The sequence below is a fragment of the Diachasmimorpha longicaudata genome, chromosome 13 (assembly GCF_034640455.1).
Source record: "Diachasmimorpha longicaudata isolate KC_UGA_2023 chromosome 13, iyDiaLong2, whole genome shotgun sequence".
NCBI classification, from domain to species: Eukaryota; Metazoa; Arthropoda; class Insecta; order Hymenoptera; family Braconidae; genus Diachasmimorpha; species Diachasmimorpha longicaudata.
The window spans coordinates 636709-651614 of NC_087237.1; the positions used below are offsets into that span (position 1 = coordinate 636709).

General features: G+C 37.8%; 2 protein-coding genes across 3 annotated transcripts; one reads left to right on the forward strand and one right to left on the reverse strand.

Moving 5' to 3' along the window:
* Positions 1 to 4560: 4560 nt before the first annotated feature.
* LOC135168376 (uncharacterized) lies at positions 4561 to 14540 on the reverse strand. 2 transcript variants are annotated; one of them, XM_064132472.1, is made up of 5 exons: positions 14438 to 14540; positions 7758 to 7896; positions 6689 to 7016; positions 6400 to 6593; positions 4561 to 6200 (listed from the first exon to the last, which is right to left on the reverse strand). In XM_064132472.1, exons 2-5 carry the CDS (start codon positions 7855 to 7857, stop codon positions 5824 to 5826), a joined length of 999 nt encoding a protein of 332 aa, XP_063988542.1. In that variant the 5' UTR covers positions 7858 to 7896; positions 14438 to 14540; the 3' UTR covers positions 4561 to 5823. The 2 variants fall into 2 exon arrangements, with proteins under 2 accessions (XP_063988542.1, XP_063988543.1); XM_064132473.1 differs by lacking the exon at positions 14438 to 14540 and adding an exon at positions 8274 to 10393.
* Positions 10523 to 14033, forward strand: LOC135168375 (insulin-like growth factor-binding protein complex acid labile subunit). The gene is made up of 2 exons (XM_064132471.1): positions 10523 to 10918; positions 11017 to 14033. The coding sequence occupies exon 2, from the start codon at positions 11026 to 11028 to the stop codon at positions 12292 to 12294; it is 1269 nt and encodes a 422-aa protein (XP_063988541.1). The 5' UTR covers positions 10523 to 10918; positions 11017 to 11025; the 3' UTR covers positions 12295 to 14033.
* Positions 14541 to 14906: the final 366 nt, after the last annotated feature.

The following is a 14906-nucleotide window of genomic DNA, read 5'->3' on the forward strand; positions in this document are numbered from 1 at the left end:
CGCGATGTCGTACATTAGCTCGAAAAACATTGAATTTACTAGGAAAAAAAAAATGGCGGAGGCTGATGGTAATGGTGGCTCACCGCTTCCGGTCTTCTCGTTGTAACGAGGCCACTTGGTCAACGGGTTCGCAGTTCCGTCCGATTCTCAGGATTGCGAGTGAGAACTTATTCGACCGGTTTTGGTGCGCGTACATATCCTTATACCTTAATCGTTATTTTTTTCTCCCGCGGAGAGACTAGTGAAAGAGGCACCACACCAGCGTATTTATACCAATATGTCATAGAATAATATTCTTCGATTGAAAATTGACCTCCTCGGAATGAAAAATAAATTCATAAAAATGTGTTCATTATTTTTATCGTGCGCTCGACATCTCACGCGAAAAGGGGAATGCGTGGGAGATCTTTATGGGCGACATTAGTAGCGCATTGATGGTGGAAATCATAGTCCACGGATAATGGATGAATTAATGAAGATAAGCGGGGATCGACTAATTGGCGAATTGTGATGAAGTTGGTGAGACGGTGCAGCCACTGGTGGAGTGTTATCAATCGCTCCAGTTAAACATGCTCTTGGGAATTTTTTCATCGCCTCGGTTATTGCGCTCTCCCCACCGGGGTAATAATTCATTTCATTTATGGAAATATTGTACTTTCTAATTGTATCTTCATTCACACAATTACTCTACCTTCTTAGGAACATGCGCGTACTATAAGTCATGAGTGGAGTGTAATTTGTCCTGAATTGTGGCAAATTTTGTATATGAATTTTTTGTTTTCTCACTGAAGTTTCAATTTACGTTCTTGAAAAGTATTTTACCGCACGACCTTGAAGTTTACGGCAAGGCCTTCGCCTCGGCAGGGATTACAAAATGGCTGTTTTGATGTGCTCAACACTGGGAGGAACATAACTTTTCGGATGAGTGCAACCACAGTTTTGCCATTGAAGAGATCTGCAACCCTTGCATACGTGAAGAAACTGCTTTCGACACCCCTTGCGCGCTCCACAAATCCGAGACCTTGCTAGTCACACCTTGTGTCAAAACTGTGCGTAAAGTGACACTTTACGCACGCTCCATGGGTACGAAATCTCACTTGCCACACATTCTGCCAAAAATAATGTTCGACACTCGTGTAAAAAGTATTTTTTGGCACTCTAACCTTCGGCTCGCCCGACAAACCTCCAACGAGTCCAAAAGCCCCTACCGCCATCGTAGCGGAATGTACTATTCTCAGTCTTATGATAAAATAGTACCTTCTACTATTAAATTGCAAATCGTGCGTTGTTCAAAATCGAAAAATCATGTACCCCCTATTTTTTAACCCACACCGACAAAGAAAAGTTTGTATTCTGCTTTCTGGTGAGTGGAAGGAAAGTGAATACTTTTCGCTCAAAAGTAGAAAGTTGCCGATGACTGCCAGTGGGATCGGCCCAACGTTCAACCGAACCTCCACTGATAACACTCAGTGTATATCACTGTTCACTATTATCCGAATATATTTTTGCAATATCGGCCTTATCCAGGATTATATGTCTAACCGAGCCTAACTTTTCCTCGCAAACAGCAATGTTTGTATTAACGTAAGCAGCACAAGGGTAATCCTTCGACGAAGCTTAAGGAGTCCCTGCTGGAGGTGCTCTGACACTCGATTTTGTCAACAAGAAATGTCCCTTTTCAACCACCGGGCTGGAAAATAACTTTTCAGAACACTTGCACGGAAAGCTAGTCCCTTGCTCCGTCATCAGCGGGAGGAAAGTACACTTTGTACCCCGGGGTAGTAAACCCATCCCGTCCGGCGAAAAGTCAATAGTTTCGGCCCTAGGGCGGAAAGTATTGAATTTCCTCCCGTTCTTCGGGCAGAAAAATATAAACTTTCCTTTGGCGACGCGTTGAAAAATAGCATGTACACTTCGGAACGGAAAAGGGGACTTTCCGCCCTCGCTGCGCAATATACTACACGGAGAGAAAAATCTGAGAATTTTTATAGTTTAATACCGATAAAAATTACTGTGCTGCCTTACAGTCTCGGCGCAAACTCTGAGCCGAAGAAAAATTACTATAGAAAATTTCTATAAAAAATGAAGGAAGGCTCAATAAGATAAACTGACCTAGATAGGAATTTTGAAAAGATTTCTATTAATTTTTTACTTACCCTCAAATAAAAAATGATAAACTGTCAAATTTTATAGTGCTGCTTAATAAAGTTCAGGACGCCACCTATCATTAATTACAAAGTTTAGGGTATTGATAAGAATTTTTTGTTGAAATTCACTCAACAAAAAAAACGTAACAATTCATTCAATTACGTTGGTCGGTCATTTTTTTTAAATCAACGAGTGAAATTCAACGGACAGTTTAGTCGGTGAAAAACTGAATTTCTATTGTTTATTTCAATAGAAAATTGACTCATATTAGAAGAAAGCGTACGTGATGCAAAAATCATAGCCACACCGTTGTAAATATAAAACTAGGAGCAACCAAGTGTCCACCAGTCGGCCGTGACCCTGTTTGTCGCATACCTTCCGGCTCCTTGGGATCATGGCACACCTTCGGACATATAACGCGACGCGTTGATCTTAATCGTGAGTGAAAATAGCACGAGATTCCGAGAGGACGTGAAAATCTTGAAGTAGAGCCGTGGAAATCTCGTCACACTATCGAGAAATTTTTATTTGTTCTCATGATGAATCTACCTGTTTACTCGGATGGAGAGCGGTTATGGGCAACAGTAACGGATAAGAAAATCAAATTGTGGATCGACTGGAGAAAGGGAAAAGTGAGGCACGTTCAGCAAATTACATTGTTCTTGAAAGAATATTTTTCTCACAATAAACAATTATGTAATTACAATTTTGGTAGATCAGAAATGGTGACAGTTGATTGGTGGAGAAGTTATTAGACCCTTCATCTGTTATTTCGCCACTGCCGACATAACTGGCTGCTAAAATATCTCCATTTCAATTAATTACTTGAAATTTAGATATCTTCACTCATTTCGCTCGCCACATAAAGAGGGGGGCTTAGCCCCCCCGTTCACTTCGCACGCTACAACGGAGGGAGAGCTTAGGGTCCCTGTTCACTGCGCCCGCGTGGTTGGAAGAGGGGCCTAGCCCTGCATTTAATCGACTCGCCATAATGCGATAGGAACTTGGCCCCTCCCCCTCCCAAGCTACTTGGGTACCTTTACATGACTGCATTATATAAAAAAAGGATTTATCTTGAGTGGAAAATTGAAATTCTTATTTACGCGAAATTCCCAAGAAAACTTTTTGGTGGAAGAGTCACCACTGATTTTTCTGTTTGATATAAAGTGATGTGACGTATGTGCATTCAATCACGTGTTTTCGTAGTTTTCCGCTTTTCTATTTTTGTTCTATTTTTTAACTTCATATTTTCAGATCAAATAATGTTTTTCGTTAGAGCAGAGCAGTCAATCGGTCGTCAGATTATCGATTAAAATAATAATGAATTAAATTCAAATTAAATGGAATTTAATAGTTACTTTGAAAACAGTGAATCGGTAATTTGTCTATTCATTGGTACCGTCCCTCTAGCAAACGTTAATGTCTCCATTAAATTAGACAAATGGAGATAATAATTCATTCTGAATGAGAGATAAGGGTCAGGCACGTTTTCTGCATTTTGAAACCTCCTTATTTTTCAAATTATATAAAGATATATGCAAGCAATAATTCTCCACAATCCTTCTTCTTCTTTAACAACCTGTGGTTAATGTAGAATGACTGAATACAGAAATTATCTAAATCACTGGTCTTATTTTTATTACATATGTATTACATTTCCCCTATGTTTTCAATTCGTATTCAACAGCGAAGGATAGAACTAAAAAATTTTCAATGCTATCATGATTTAAAATAAGGGTAACGGTCTCCCTTGACTTTGCGGAACCGCAGAAATTTTAAAGGTCTTAAACAAAAAGATTTTTCTACTAAACGACTCTTTTATAAAATTAAATTTAATTAAATTTAAAATGGGATTCAACAAATACGAAAACATCTGTAGTCTTCTTTTGGCAAAACGAATGATCTAATTTGGACGCATAATAACCTTCAAAATAACCAAAATATTGTCTTTATCTAAATTTTTTTCATCTAGTCCTGTAGTTTTTTGTCTTTTATTTTCTTTGGTTCTTTACTCTCCTAAAAATCAAATGAAGTGACGAAAGAGTTAGTTCGGTATGCAGTAAACACTAATAGACACCGGAAAACTCATTGAATTTCCATTTTTGCAGCCACCTTTTCCGCACTTGTAAATGACACTGGAAAAAATACCCAGTCGACGACCGTGACCCTATTCCCGCATACCTTCCAGCTCCAGCATCTCGACACACCTCTGTTGCACTTCATTTTAATTGCAATGAAAAATATTACCTCGATATGAACATGATATGTGGGCTTTGGTGAATGCTGTAGTACTTGTAATAAACAGTTTGTTTTTCTTGTAAGGTAACTGGATTTCTGCCTTCAATGAATGATCTTTTTGTCCTCTAAAGGAATGGATGACTGGGGAGTATCGAAAGTATTTAAATGGACGAAGGAAATGATAAGTTCACTTATTGATCAATTTTTTGTTACTGTTTGCTACTTTTCCAGAAGTTACGGAGCTTTTAATTTTCTTTCGGAACCACTTAAACGGTACATTTTGGATTATCTAATTGCATAACAATCATTCGGAAAAATCTATGGGTAATCCGCATTATTTAAAAAATGTTTACACACGGAGCGGAAAATAGTCGAAAATGTACTGAACTTTTATGTCATCCTGGAACGACTTTGCTGTTCGGAAAAAAATACTGAAAGTTTTAGAATAATTGCTCTAGACGTCAGGAATTTTTACGGTACCTCCACTCCTTTTCCCACGATTGCGTGAAGCTTCCGTAATTTTTCGAGTTTTTCTCTCCTTACATTAAGAGATTCATTGAAATGGTCAGGTTTTATTTATGAAGACAGTAACCAGAAGAATGCTGATGTCAACTTCGGAAATTTTACAGCCAAAAGTACAGCGAAAATTTAACAACAAGCGATTTATTTGTACCCGACGATTATTCTATTGAACTTCTGGCGAAAGATCATTGTACCATATCCCATAGTAATTAGGAAAAGATAATCGAATGTATAGATTGTTCCAAAAAATTAAATTCCCCCCTCCTTCTTAATAAAATTGTTAAATTTTCAAAGAAAACCTTCTTTCACAGGTGTTACCCAGATAACTAATAAACTAATGAGACGAAATCTTGATACATTAACACACAACCAATCGAAAGTAAAATTGTAAGTGAAATGAGTGGTCTTCCCACATCGTTGTCGTCTTTACTTAATTAATTTAAAATTACACGAAGATTCATCATTAATTGATGATAAATCATGTTTCTCATATATGCAATAGAGATACCATAAAAAATGGTTTTTCATTAAATTTCAAGTCTTAATTTCCTGCTTTATTGTAATAAATTCATCTCCTTCAATCAAAAATTTAACGAGATTACAAATTACGAAAAGCTTTCACCTTCATTGATTTCTAATCATTAAAATTTTGTTGTTTTAATAATATTATAGTTCATTCCCGAACCCCTGAACACAGAGATTTCATAAATTATTCAATAGGTATACAAACACAAAACATAAACTAAAATACTGCTTAATTAAGATTATGTACAACACTGGCTTAAATATTTGCATGAAAAATAATATAGCTTTAAATAATTCATGATAATGAGGTATAAAAATCGTGAATAAACAAGTGATACAGCACGAAAAAATCTACAAATGGAACAATACTCGACATGATCACCTGAAAAGCTACTCTTGATAATGCTTCCATCCCTGATAAGCGAGATCCTGCCCGTAGGAGGCACCTTCACTTTGGTAACTATTGTGGTAACCAGGATTGTCCTGATAATTCGAGTGCTCCACTGGATATCCATGATTGTTTGTCCCCTTGTAATGGGAAAAGCCGAGACCACTCTGAGTGTAAACGGGTGGTTGGTAGTTGCTCAATATCGGTTTACAAAACTTGAAGAACCCAATGAGCCCCGGGATGACAATAGCCATGAAGCCCAGGAATTTTTTGAACGATGCCAGACCCAGAATCAGGGGCAGGAACAGAAGGAGCTTCAGCTTGAATAGTTTCAGGATTATCAGCATGGGAATGAACAGCTTCTTCAGACGCTTGCGAGCTGAAAAAATTTCATTAACAGGAATTAATTTGATAATGTCATCGATATACTGGTAAAGACAAAATTAATTTTCATGAACAGTTGACCATTATTTTTTGTTATCGTGACCCTGAGTGCGATTCAGGGGGAGGAATCATGGACTTTGGTATAAAGGACTTGGCAAGTGAATTATGCTATCATTGCAAAAAGTAATACTCACAGAAGAGAGTGTCCTTCTTATTCTCAAGAGTATCGATCTCATCAGCAATTTCATCCAAAAATCTGGGAGCATAAACCTCATTTTCTCCAGTAACCCAGGATGGTATGTTCACCTCGATAGCAACAGTTTTAACGAATTTCTCCGCTTTTCGAGCAGCAAACTTGACCAGCTGATCCCAATCAGACTCATCCGACCTGAGGCACAGCAACGAGATTATTACAAACGCATCATAAAACCATAAACCGTGGCTGATTGTTCGAGGTGAATTTTATGATGTTTAAATACCTACCTTGGGGAGCTGGAGTACTCGTACGGCTGACGGGCGACCTCCTGGACCACATCCCGCCCCATCCTCACGAATTTCACCTGATCGGTGAAGAGGTATTCCGGCTGATCGAAGAAATCGGCGAAGGAACCGATCGCTCGTGATTTGAAACATTCAGCGAGGTCGCCATTCAGACAGGCCTGATTGATCCTAGCCAGGTAGGGATCCACGTGCTGACCTGTTCCGAGACCTATCCAGTCAAAGAGATCCTTTCCTTGACGTGTCTTGTTTTGTTGTAGGCCTTTTTGTTGGGGCGTTGCATCTTGGAAATTTACAGATTTTTCTGGAATGTCTGACATTGATGGGAATTAATCTGGGGAACTTAATGCAGTGAAAATTAGAGTAACGGGGTTTGTGGAGGCGAAACAGATGGACGGGTGAAATGGAATAATATTATGTTGGTTGATCAAAAGTAATAGGACGTTTAAAAATGAGAATAATGAGCGAAGATTCACTAAGAAAAGAAAATTTTTGAGCCAAGAATATTTATTAACAATTAGGGGATTAGAACGTCTTATGGAAATATTTATGCAGACTTAGTGGGGGGGAATAAATATGTTTGGCAAAAAAAACTTTTTTCTCAGTTTATGGTGAGGGATGGTTGGGGATTGAATGATCACCAAATGTTTTATTAGTTACTGATATTACGGATACTCAATATTAGAAAAATATGTCTGGAATTTGAGATAAAAAATTAGGAAATTCAAGGGGAAACCAATCAAGGGATAAGGGTAGAAGAGCGCGTCCTTCTGATGTCATGAGGTTGAATATTATAGATGGCACTATTACTTTGCTCACATACATTCACAAGTTTTTTCTCTGGGGAAGAGGAGTAAACACTCCATAATAAACAGAATGATTTTGACTGCGCTCGGATCATTCTATTGAAGTCATCGTGATTCATTCCCATGATTCCACGAAATAGAGTGAGTCTTGAAAGTCGATACCGTCGGCAAGGTAGAGACTTCCCCCCACCGCCAATAACTGGTAAACTTGACATTGAAAGATGTTTAAGACGAGGAGAGGAACTTACCATGATTCTCGGATATTCCGTCCTCGAAGGTGACTGCTATAACCGGTGATATTACCGATAGAGCGAGGACACACATCCAGTTCCATCCTGATGGTCGCATGGCCAATTAGCTATCGAATTGCTCCGTCGTGGTAATTTTCTTAACAGATTTAATAGCCTAAATTAATAACATTTTTCACCCTTCATTAATTTCTCTCCGAAAAATATCGCCTGGAAGCAACGTGAAGCTGTTAATTATTTCCGTCAATTAAACCGATGATCCCCGATCGATTGGCTCATTACCTCGCGCAATGCTCAAGTGACACAATTTTCGATTATCGTTATCAAAGAGTTGAACGTCCACTGTGGTAATGTCAAGGTGAAAGTCGTTGCTTTTACCTGATGAGCTAAATTATTCAAATTTGTTCCTGTTTCGATTATCTCAACGCTTGAAATCCCCGGAATATTAAATACCACCGAATGTCGCTGACAGTAATTCGATTCTTATCTATTCCTAGAAGTAACGATTGTACTCACGTCCAACTGTTTCAAATGACGTCCACCATAATTGTATCGGGATCAGTAACGCAAGTGTCTCGTCAAGTACTTCATCTCTCGATGATAATGATTTTTTCATTCAAAAAGGTCCCGCAATTCACGAAAATTCCTGATCGATTGACGCCGGAACTGTTCACTCATTCGACTCGAATCGGCGCCCACGCGCACCTGAGACCAACTACCGGTGGAGTTGTGTATAGTCAGACACGCAATGGTGTACCGTAATGCCGTTATCCTCCAGGGCCAATGGGAATGCACGGTGCGTCTTCTTCGGCGGTTTGAATTCCAAATGCGTTGATCATGATCGGTTAATACTTTTGTTTAGGATCAGTCGAATGATTTATTCGCGGATCAGATGGATTTTCCGGTGTTATTGGTCAGTTGGTTGTTGACTGGCTAATTATTGTGTTAGATGTAAATTATGGCTTCAAAGAAGATTCTTTCCGGTTGTTGACTTCATTTAAAATGCGCATTGAAAGAAATACCGCTTTGGAACCCGGTGGAACTCTTTATTTCAATTTTTTTAGTTCCAAGAAGAATTTTTTAAAGAAGGAATTAACTTGAATGAGTTCATGTCCAAAGAAACTGTTTCAATTGTGAGATAAATCGATAATGCAGTGGCTTGTTTAAATGTAATGAGAGTTTTCGGTACCATTTATTGAGGGATTAATGAATATTGCTTTATTGCCATCGATGAACTGATAGAATAAATTAATTTTATCTAGAGGATCTAATTTGGATGGACTATCCTTGGGTTTAAACTTTTCAAACGGAAGGGATTTTGCAATAAACAGCAGTTATCTACGTTCTGAGGTAGATATGGTTGAAATAAATAGAATTTCACTAGAATTGAAATTCTTTCCATTTATCGGAATAACAGTAGTATTTAATTTAATTTGAACGATAAATTTTCATTTTTCCGGGAATCCCTTGGTCCCCGGCTGATTTAGAGGGGAAATTTTTTCAAAATCTAATTCTCTCAAGAATCTTTAATGATTAATGAAGGCTAGGCGGTACTTTAGCTGAATTCCAAAGTGAATGTTTGTGGTTCCCGGTGGCTCAGTCGGTAAAACTACCCGACGCGAAGGTGGGAGGTTTGGGTTCCACTCCCGACTGAATTAAAGCGGAATTTTTTTATAATTTTCTTAGGAATCTTTCATGCCAAAAAGAGATTAAGGAGCATTTAAGATGAATTTTAGAGTGAATTTCAGTGGTTCCACGTAGCTTATAGTCGGTAAGACTGCACGAAGAAAAAAGTTCAGTAAAAATTACGAAATAAAAATTAAATAAAATAAAAATTACGAAACCCTCCGTAAGAGTTAATATTTCTGTCCGTGTACCCGACGCAAAAATGGGAGACTCGGGTTCGATTCCCGACTACACGTTAAAGAAGAATGTTTTTTTCTCAAATTCTATTTCTCTTGGAAATGGAATTATTAATTCATCGGTCGAAAATTTCTCTTATTGTCATTATAGATCACTTTCCCCCATCTACGCGATCGTCCTATTATCAAACGGCGACAATAGCTAGGGTGCCCTATTCTCCATCACGTGAACACTATTTTTCGTGCCGCGGAATTCGGGTTTCACTTGTGTATACCGATTTAACTATGTGTTACTAATTACCATGGTCATTTCCATGATCACCATGTGCTGTCTCAGAATAGAAGTTCGAATTTATTTTTCGTCTTATCATTTTGTGGCATATCTTAATGATATTCCCATACCTCAATTGTTAGGAACATAATGACTCAATTGTGCTCATCATTCATTATTGAATGATCGTTTTAACGCACCTATAAGCAATGTCAATAGAAGACGTCAGCAAATTCGTAAGGAAATTCCACATCATCTTTTGAGAAATTCTGTTACATTTTGATTTTACTTCTTGCGACTTTTTCAACTAAAGTCGTTGAACTGCAGTTTTTCAATTTTTCTCTACTCCATTCTCTTAATACACTTAACAAAAATTTAAAAACACATTAAAAATGATCGTTTGCCAATGGTGAACTATTAAAATCGAACTAAGTGTACTTAACGTTGATCTCTTTTGTATGTTAACGAGTCTACAATCAACGTAGGATATTTATTCGCGCCACGTTGCCAATTAATATATCAATATTTATTTTAAGGGGATATATGAGGTGTAGGCTCTGGCATAAGCGGGAGTGTGCGTACGTGACAGCGAAGCAATCACCAAATTGTCATTCAGTCAACGGTGGGACTGAGCAGAGCATAGACAGTCGCGTACACACAACTTATCATCAACATAAATTACTCAGTTCCAACAATTCATTCAAAAGATCTATTCTCTTAACCGAAAAATATGAAGGAGTTATTAATCGTTTGGATTTCTGTTATTGTATTAACATCTTCATTTAAAACAAATCATACGTATTGCCGGGTCGAGCATGGATTCAAAGTGTGCTTCCACTGTAACGCGCTGATAAAGGTTGATTGGATGGACTATTCCGTTCACGAGCTGTCCTTGAATGTGGATGAATTTTCCTTAATAACTGAAAGTGCGTTCCCGAAGATGAGACTTTCCAAAGTGGCTTTTCTTAAACCAAATAAAGAACTTGGCTGGATTCCCAAGGAGATTGATATGACTGCAGAATCGTTTGGTGGGTTATCGACAAACGCCCTGATACTGGAGTGTGTTAAGATTTCAGCGATATCTAACCCGTTCAAAAATTTGGAAATTCATATGTTGCGCTTGCAGGGGGTGGAAATGATAGGACCAACATCGCAATTTTTCTCAGCTTTCCAAGACCTGGATATATTGCACTGGAATCATCAAAATATTACGAGAATAACACCCGATACCTTTTCTGGAATCAATGAGGGACTACAATACCTTCATATTGCTGATAAGATAAGTACCATGGAATCGAAATCCTTCGGAAAATTTCATGATTTGAAGAGTCTATCAATGACGGAAACACTATTGCCGGAGTTACCGTCTGATATATTCGAAGGTCTTGAGAACCTAACCCTCTTGGATTTGGAGTATAATAGGATTACTGTGTTACGAAAGAATACTTTTAGGAATCTTTATGCATTGAAAAAGCTTATTCTTGGTCACAACAACATCAGTAAAATTGAACCTGAAACCTTCGCCAACTTGAATCTCCAGCACCTTGACTTAAAATTCAACGATTTGGGGAATATATCAAACGGACTTTTCCATCATCTTGGCTCTCTGGAAGTTCTGGATCTGGCTAGAAACGGTTTTCAAACTGTACCAAAAGACGCTTTCGAAGGATGTAGTCAACTTCGATCCCTGAATTTGGCGCGCAATAGGATACGGCACATTGATCCCGGCGCTTTTTCCAATTTAAAACTCCAAAAACTCGATTTAACGCGCAATCAATTGACTGCTTTAGACTATGGGGTCTTCAATGATCTTCGAATTCAGGAGATATTGGATTTTCGTTTCAACCATATTCGAGAGATTACTAAGAATACTTTGGATGGATGTGTTGACCGCGGGATATTGCATTTGTCTTATAACGAGATACATCACATTGATCCCATGGCTTTTTCCAATTTAATACTCAAACAACTGAAATTGGAGCACAATAAGTTGACGGTTTTGGAGCGCGATAGCTTCGATGATCTCCAAATCATAGAAATACTGGATATTCGATTCAATAATATCATCCAAATCAAACTGCGAGGATGTTGGGAGCTGAGAGGTAAACGGGTCGCTCTTTGTTACAAACATCTCCCCAAAGTTGGCAGTATTGGGGGAGTTCGGAGTAGACCATGGAATAAAATTAGCGTTAACTGTTCATCGCCAAAGAAGGATGGGCACTTTGATGGGGTATGCGTGCAGCTGAACAATCAATCCAATATTCATGAACTAACAGATCGAGTTGTTCACAAAGGTCAAATTACGGCTTCAAATCTGTTGCATAAACAGAGACGACTTTATAATAGATTGGCGATCGGCGAGAACAACACGCCATTGGTTGATTCTTCCGGGCTATTATCATAGATCAAAACTCAGTAGACGAACCTCATGTCGATACACTCCCAAAACCTTCAGCTGTAGTCATAACTATTTTAAGGATGTTCAGGCATTAGTCACCTTCAAAAGTTTATTTCTTAAGTGCATTCCCTCTCAAAAGTTTGGAAGAAAACCAGCGGTCGCAATTAAGGGCATAGGCCTAAAGTGTGAGCAAGTTTACGGATATTTGTGTGCGTTAGAGTCAGTATGTGGTGAGGTTCATGCAATCGAGTTTGAAAAACCAGATGGACTTGATGACACTAGACTTGTTAATATCGTATGTCCTAATACTAATAGACTGCCTTCACGGTGGTCGCACGAGTCCCCCCGAACCATGCCGAAGCCGAAACCGAGTCCCCCCCAATCATCGCAAAGGGCACCTCACGGAGAGAAATATTCTGTAGTAACTCAAGTTCAAGTGGATGACGGAACGAAGATTGGTTCGAGTTTGATTGAGGATTGATCAAAATGGATCGATGCTAGATCCTTAAAATTGATCCAAGCTTGGATGAAGTTCAAAAACTCAGTAAATCTTCAGGCTGAAGTTCCAAGCTCGCTCGAAGCTTCATTGACAATACTCGACCAACCTTTCGAATTGCCTGATGCGTCCTCAATAATTAATTATCATTGATAACGCCTTAAAGTATTTTAGTGGACTGCTGGGAACATTGATATTTGAGGTTGAACGAGTCTTGGATTCGCCAATGAAATCAAGTTTCATTCAAACCTGGATCCTTCAGTCTGGAAGAACAAGACTTTTTTAAGATTGAATTGAGATTCGAAGGAAGATATGTGACTCAAGTTGAATGAATATAGGAATCAACGAAGGAATTCAAGCTGAGGTCAAAAAACATGTCCAGAAAAGTAAAAATATATCTGAAGAGGGAATTAATAACTTGGCAGAAACGAAAGCTAACTTCTTCATTATCAATAGTCGTGAATCGTAATATTCGTATTGTAATTTTGATTCTGTGAGAGTTCTCCATGGTTTCAAATAAACCGCGTAGCATACAATATATTTGAGAATTTTCAATGTCACCAGATGTCGTTTAAACCTCATAAGAACAAAATGCACAACAGTAAATTTTTTCAGTAATAAATGAAATATAAGAGTGATTGATAAATAAGGAATGTGAAAATATTATTATAAAAAAGAATTTAAACAATCCAGACGTGACACTAAATGGATGTGGTCTCATTAAAATTGGAAATTAATTGAAGTGTCATAACGTCACGGAGGCTTATAAACAAAAAACTGTCAGGCTTTGATTAAGCTGAGAAAATCCTCATCAACAAGAGGGAATTTGATATGAATATTCATGTAACAAGAAATTCGAATGGAACATTCTGTGCGGCCAAATAACTCCTGCAATTAAACGAACCTGTCTATTAATAATAGCTAGTTCTTTCCGTTTGTGTATAAGTTTCAAGATAATTTACAGATAAAAATAAATCATTCTTTCCGAGAAAACATATTTCTTCTTTTTTAATTCATAGTGGTTTTTCGACAGAGAGATTTTCTTCTGAAATATCAGAAATCATATATTTTAGATAAACATAATTTTCCTACTTGAATGTTCAATTAAATGTATATAACAAGAGCGAGCTAGTGCAAAAAATTATCTTTTCACTTTAGTGATTGTTTGTCCTCCAAACGCTTAAAATAGAAAAACACTCTAATAAACTTTATTTAAAAACTAAAAATATCCTTGTTTTCAAATTTTCGTAAAATATTTACAAAAATTATTAGGAATCGCTTCTCTCAATTTCAGCTGGGCGAAAACTAACTCAATTTATTTAATATATTCGTTGAAATAAAAACTTATAGAATTCACACAAAAAAATTAGAAACTTTCTTGTCATTTTTGTTATCATAAATATGTCAGACCAAGAATTTTTCCTGAATACATCTGACCCTTTTGTATGACCTGCAGTAAACCTGACTCTTCAATAAACAACATCCTAATATTATTCCGGAGATCAAAAAAATTCCACTGATCCTCACTAATTGAATCGATTTAAATAACGTTCGACCGATAAGCCAGCTCGGGAGTTAGATAACTAGATAATTAGAACGAGAATAATATATTTTTATCAGCACACGATCGTAATTTTTTCGGACATCACTTACCTTGAAAGTCTAATTGTGTTTTATTCTATCCCAACTAAATTTCCAAAACGTCTGATAGACTTGAAATTAAAAGGGCGTTTGACAGTCCAGGGTTTCACCACCAAACATTTTATACCCTCGTTCTGCTAATACAGGAGAAAGATCAGTGGGCGAGTTGCGAAAGCCAACTACGTAAGATGCGCGCGGTGAAATGAGAAATGAAAAATAATAAAGTGGAAAAAAAAATTGAGAGTGAAAGTGATTCTCAGGATATGGTACCGGAACTCCGTTACTCTTAAGGTCAGGGGGATGGTCCAGGGGGCGGTGGGCAAGAGTAATGACCAGGATATCCACTGTCAGTGGCATTGCGGTGACAGTGAACTGTGTCAGAAGCTCTTGTATAATTTTCTCGCAGCATTTCGCAGAAGGCAAAAACCCTCTTTCACTTGATATGAATCACTGGCGTTGTGAAACAACAAATGGGAGTCAC

Bases quoted from the DNA above. Each gene is read 5' to 3' on its own strand.
- LOC135168375 (XM_064132471.1), top strand. From the start codon at position 11,026: ATGATAGGACCAACATCGCAATTTTTCTCAGCTTTCCAAGACCTGGAT.
- LOC135168376 (XM_064132472.1), bottom strand. From the start codon at position 7,857: ATGCGACCATCAGGATGGAACTGGATGTGTGTCCTCGCTCTATCGGTA. The intron at 7,017-7,757 runs GTAAGTTCCTCT...CATCAATGTCAG, and splicing joins CGGAATATCCGAGAATCATG to ACATTCCAGAAAAATCTGTA. The intron at 6,594-6,688 runs GTAGGTATTTAA...GCTGTGCCTCAG, and splicing joins GAGTACTCCAGCTCCCCAAG to GTCGGATGAGTCTGATTGGG.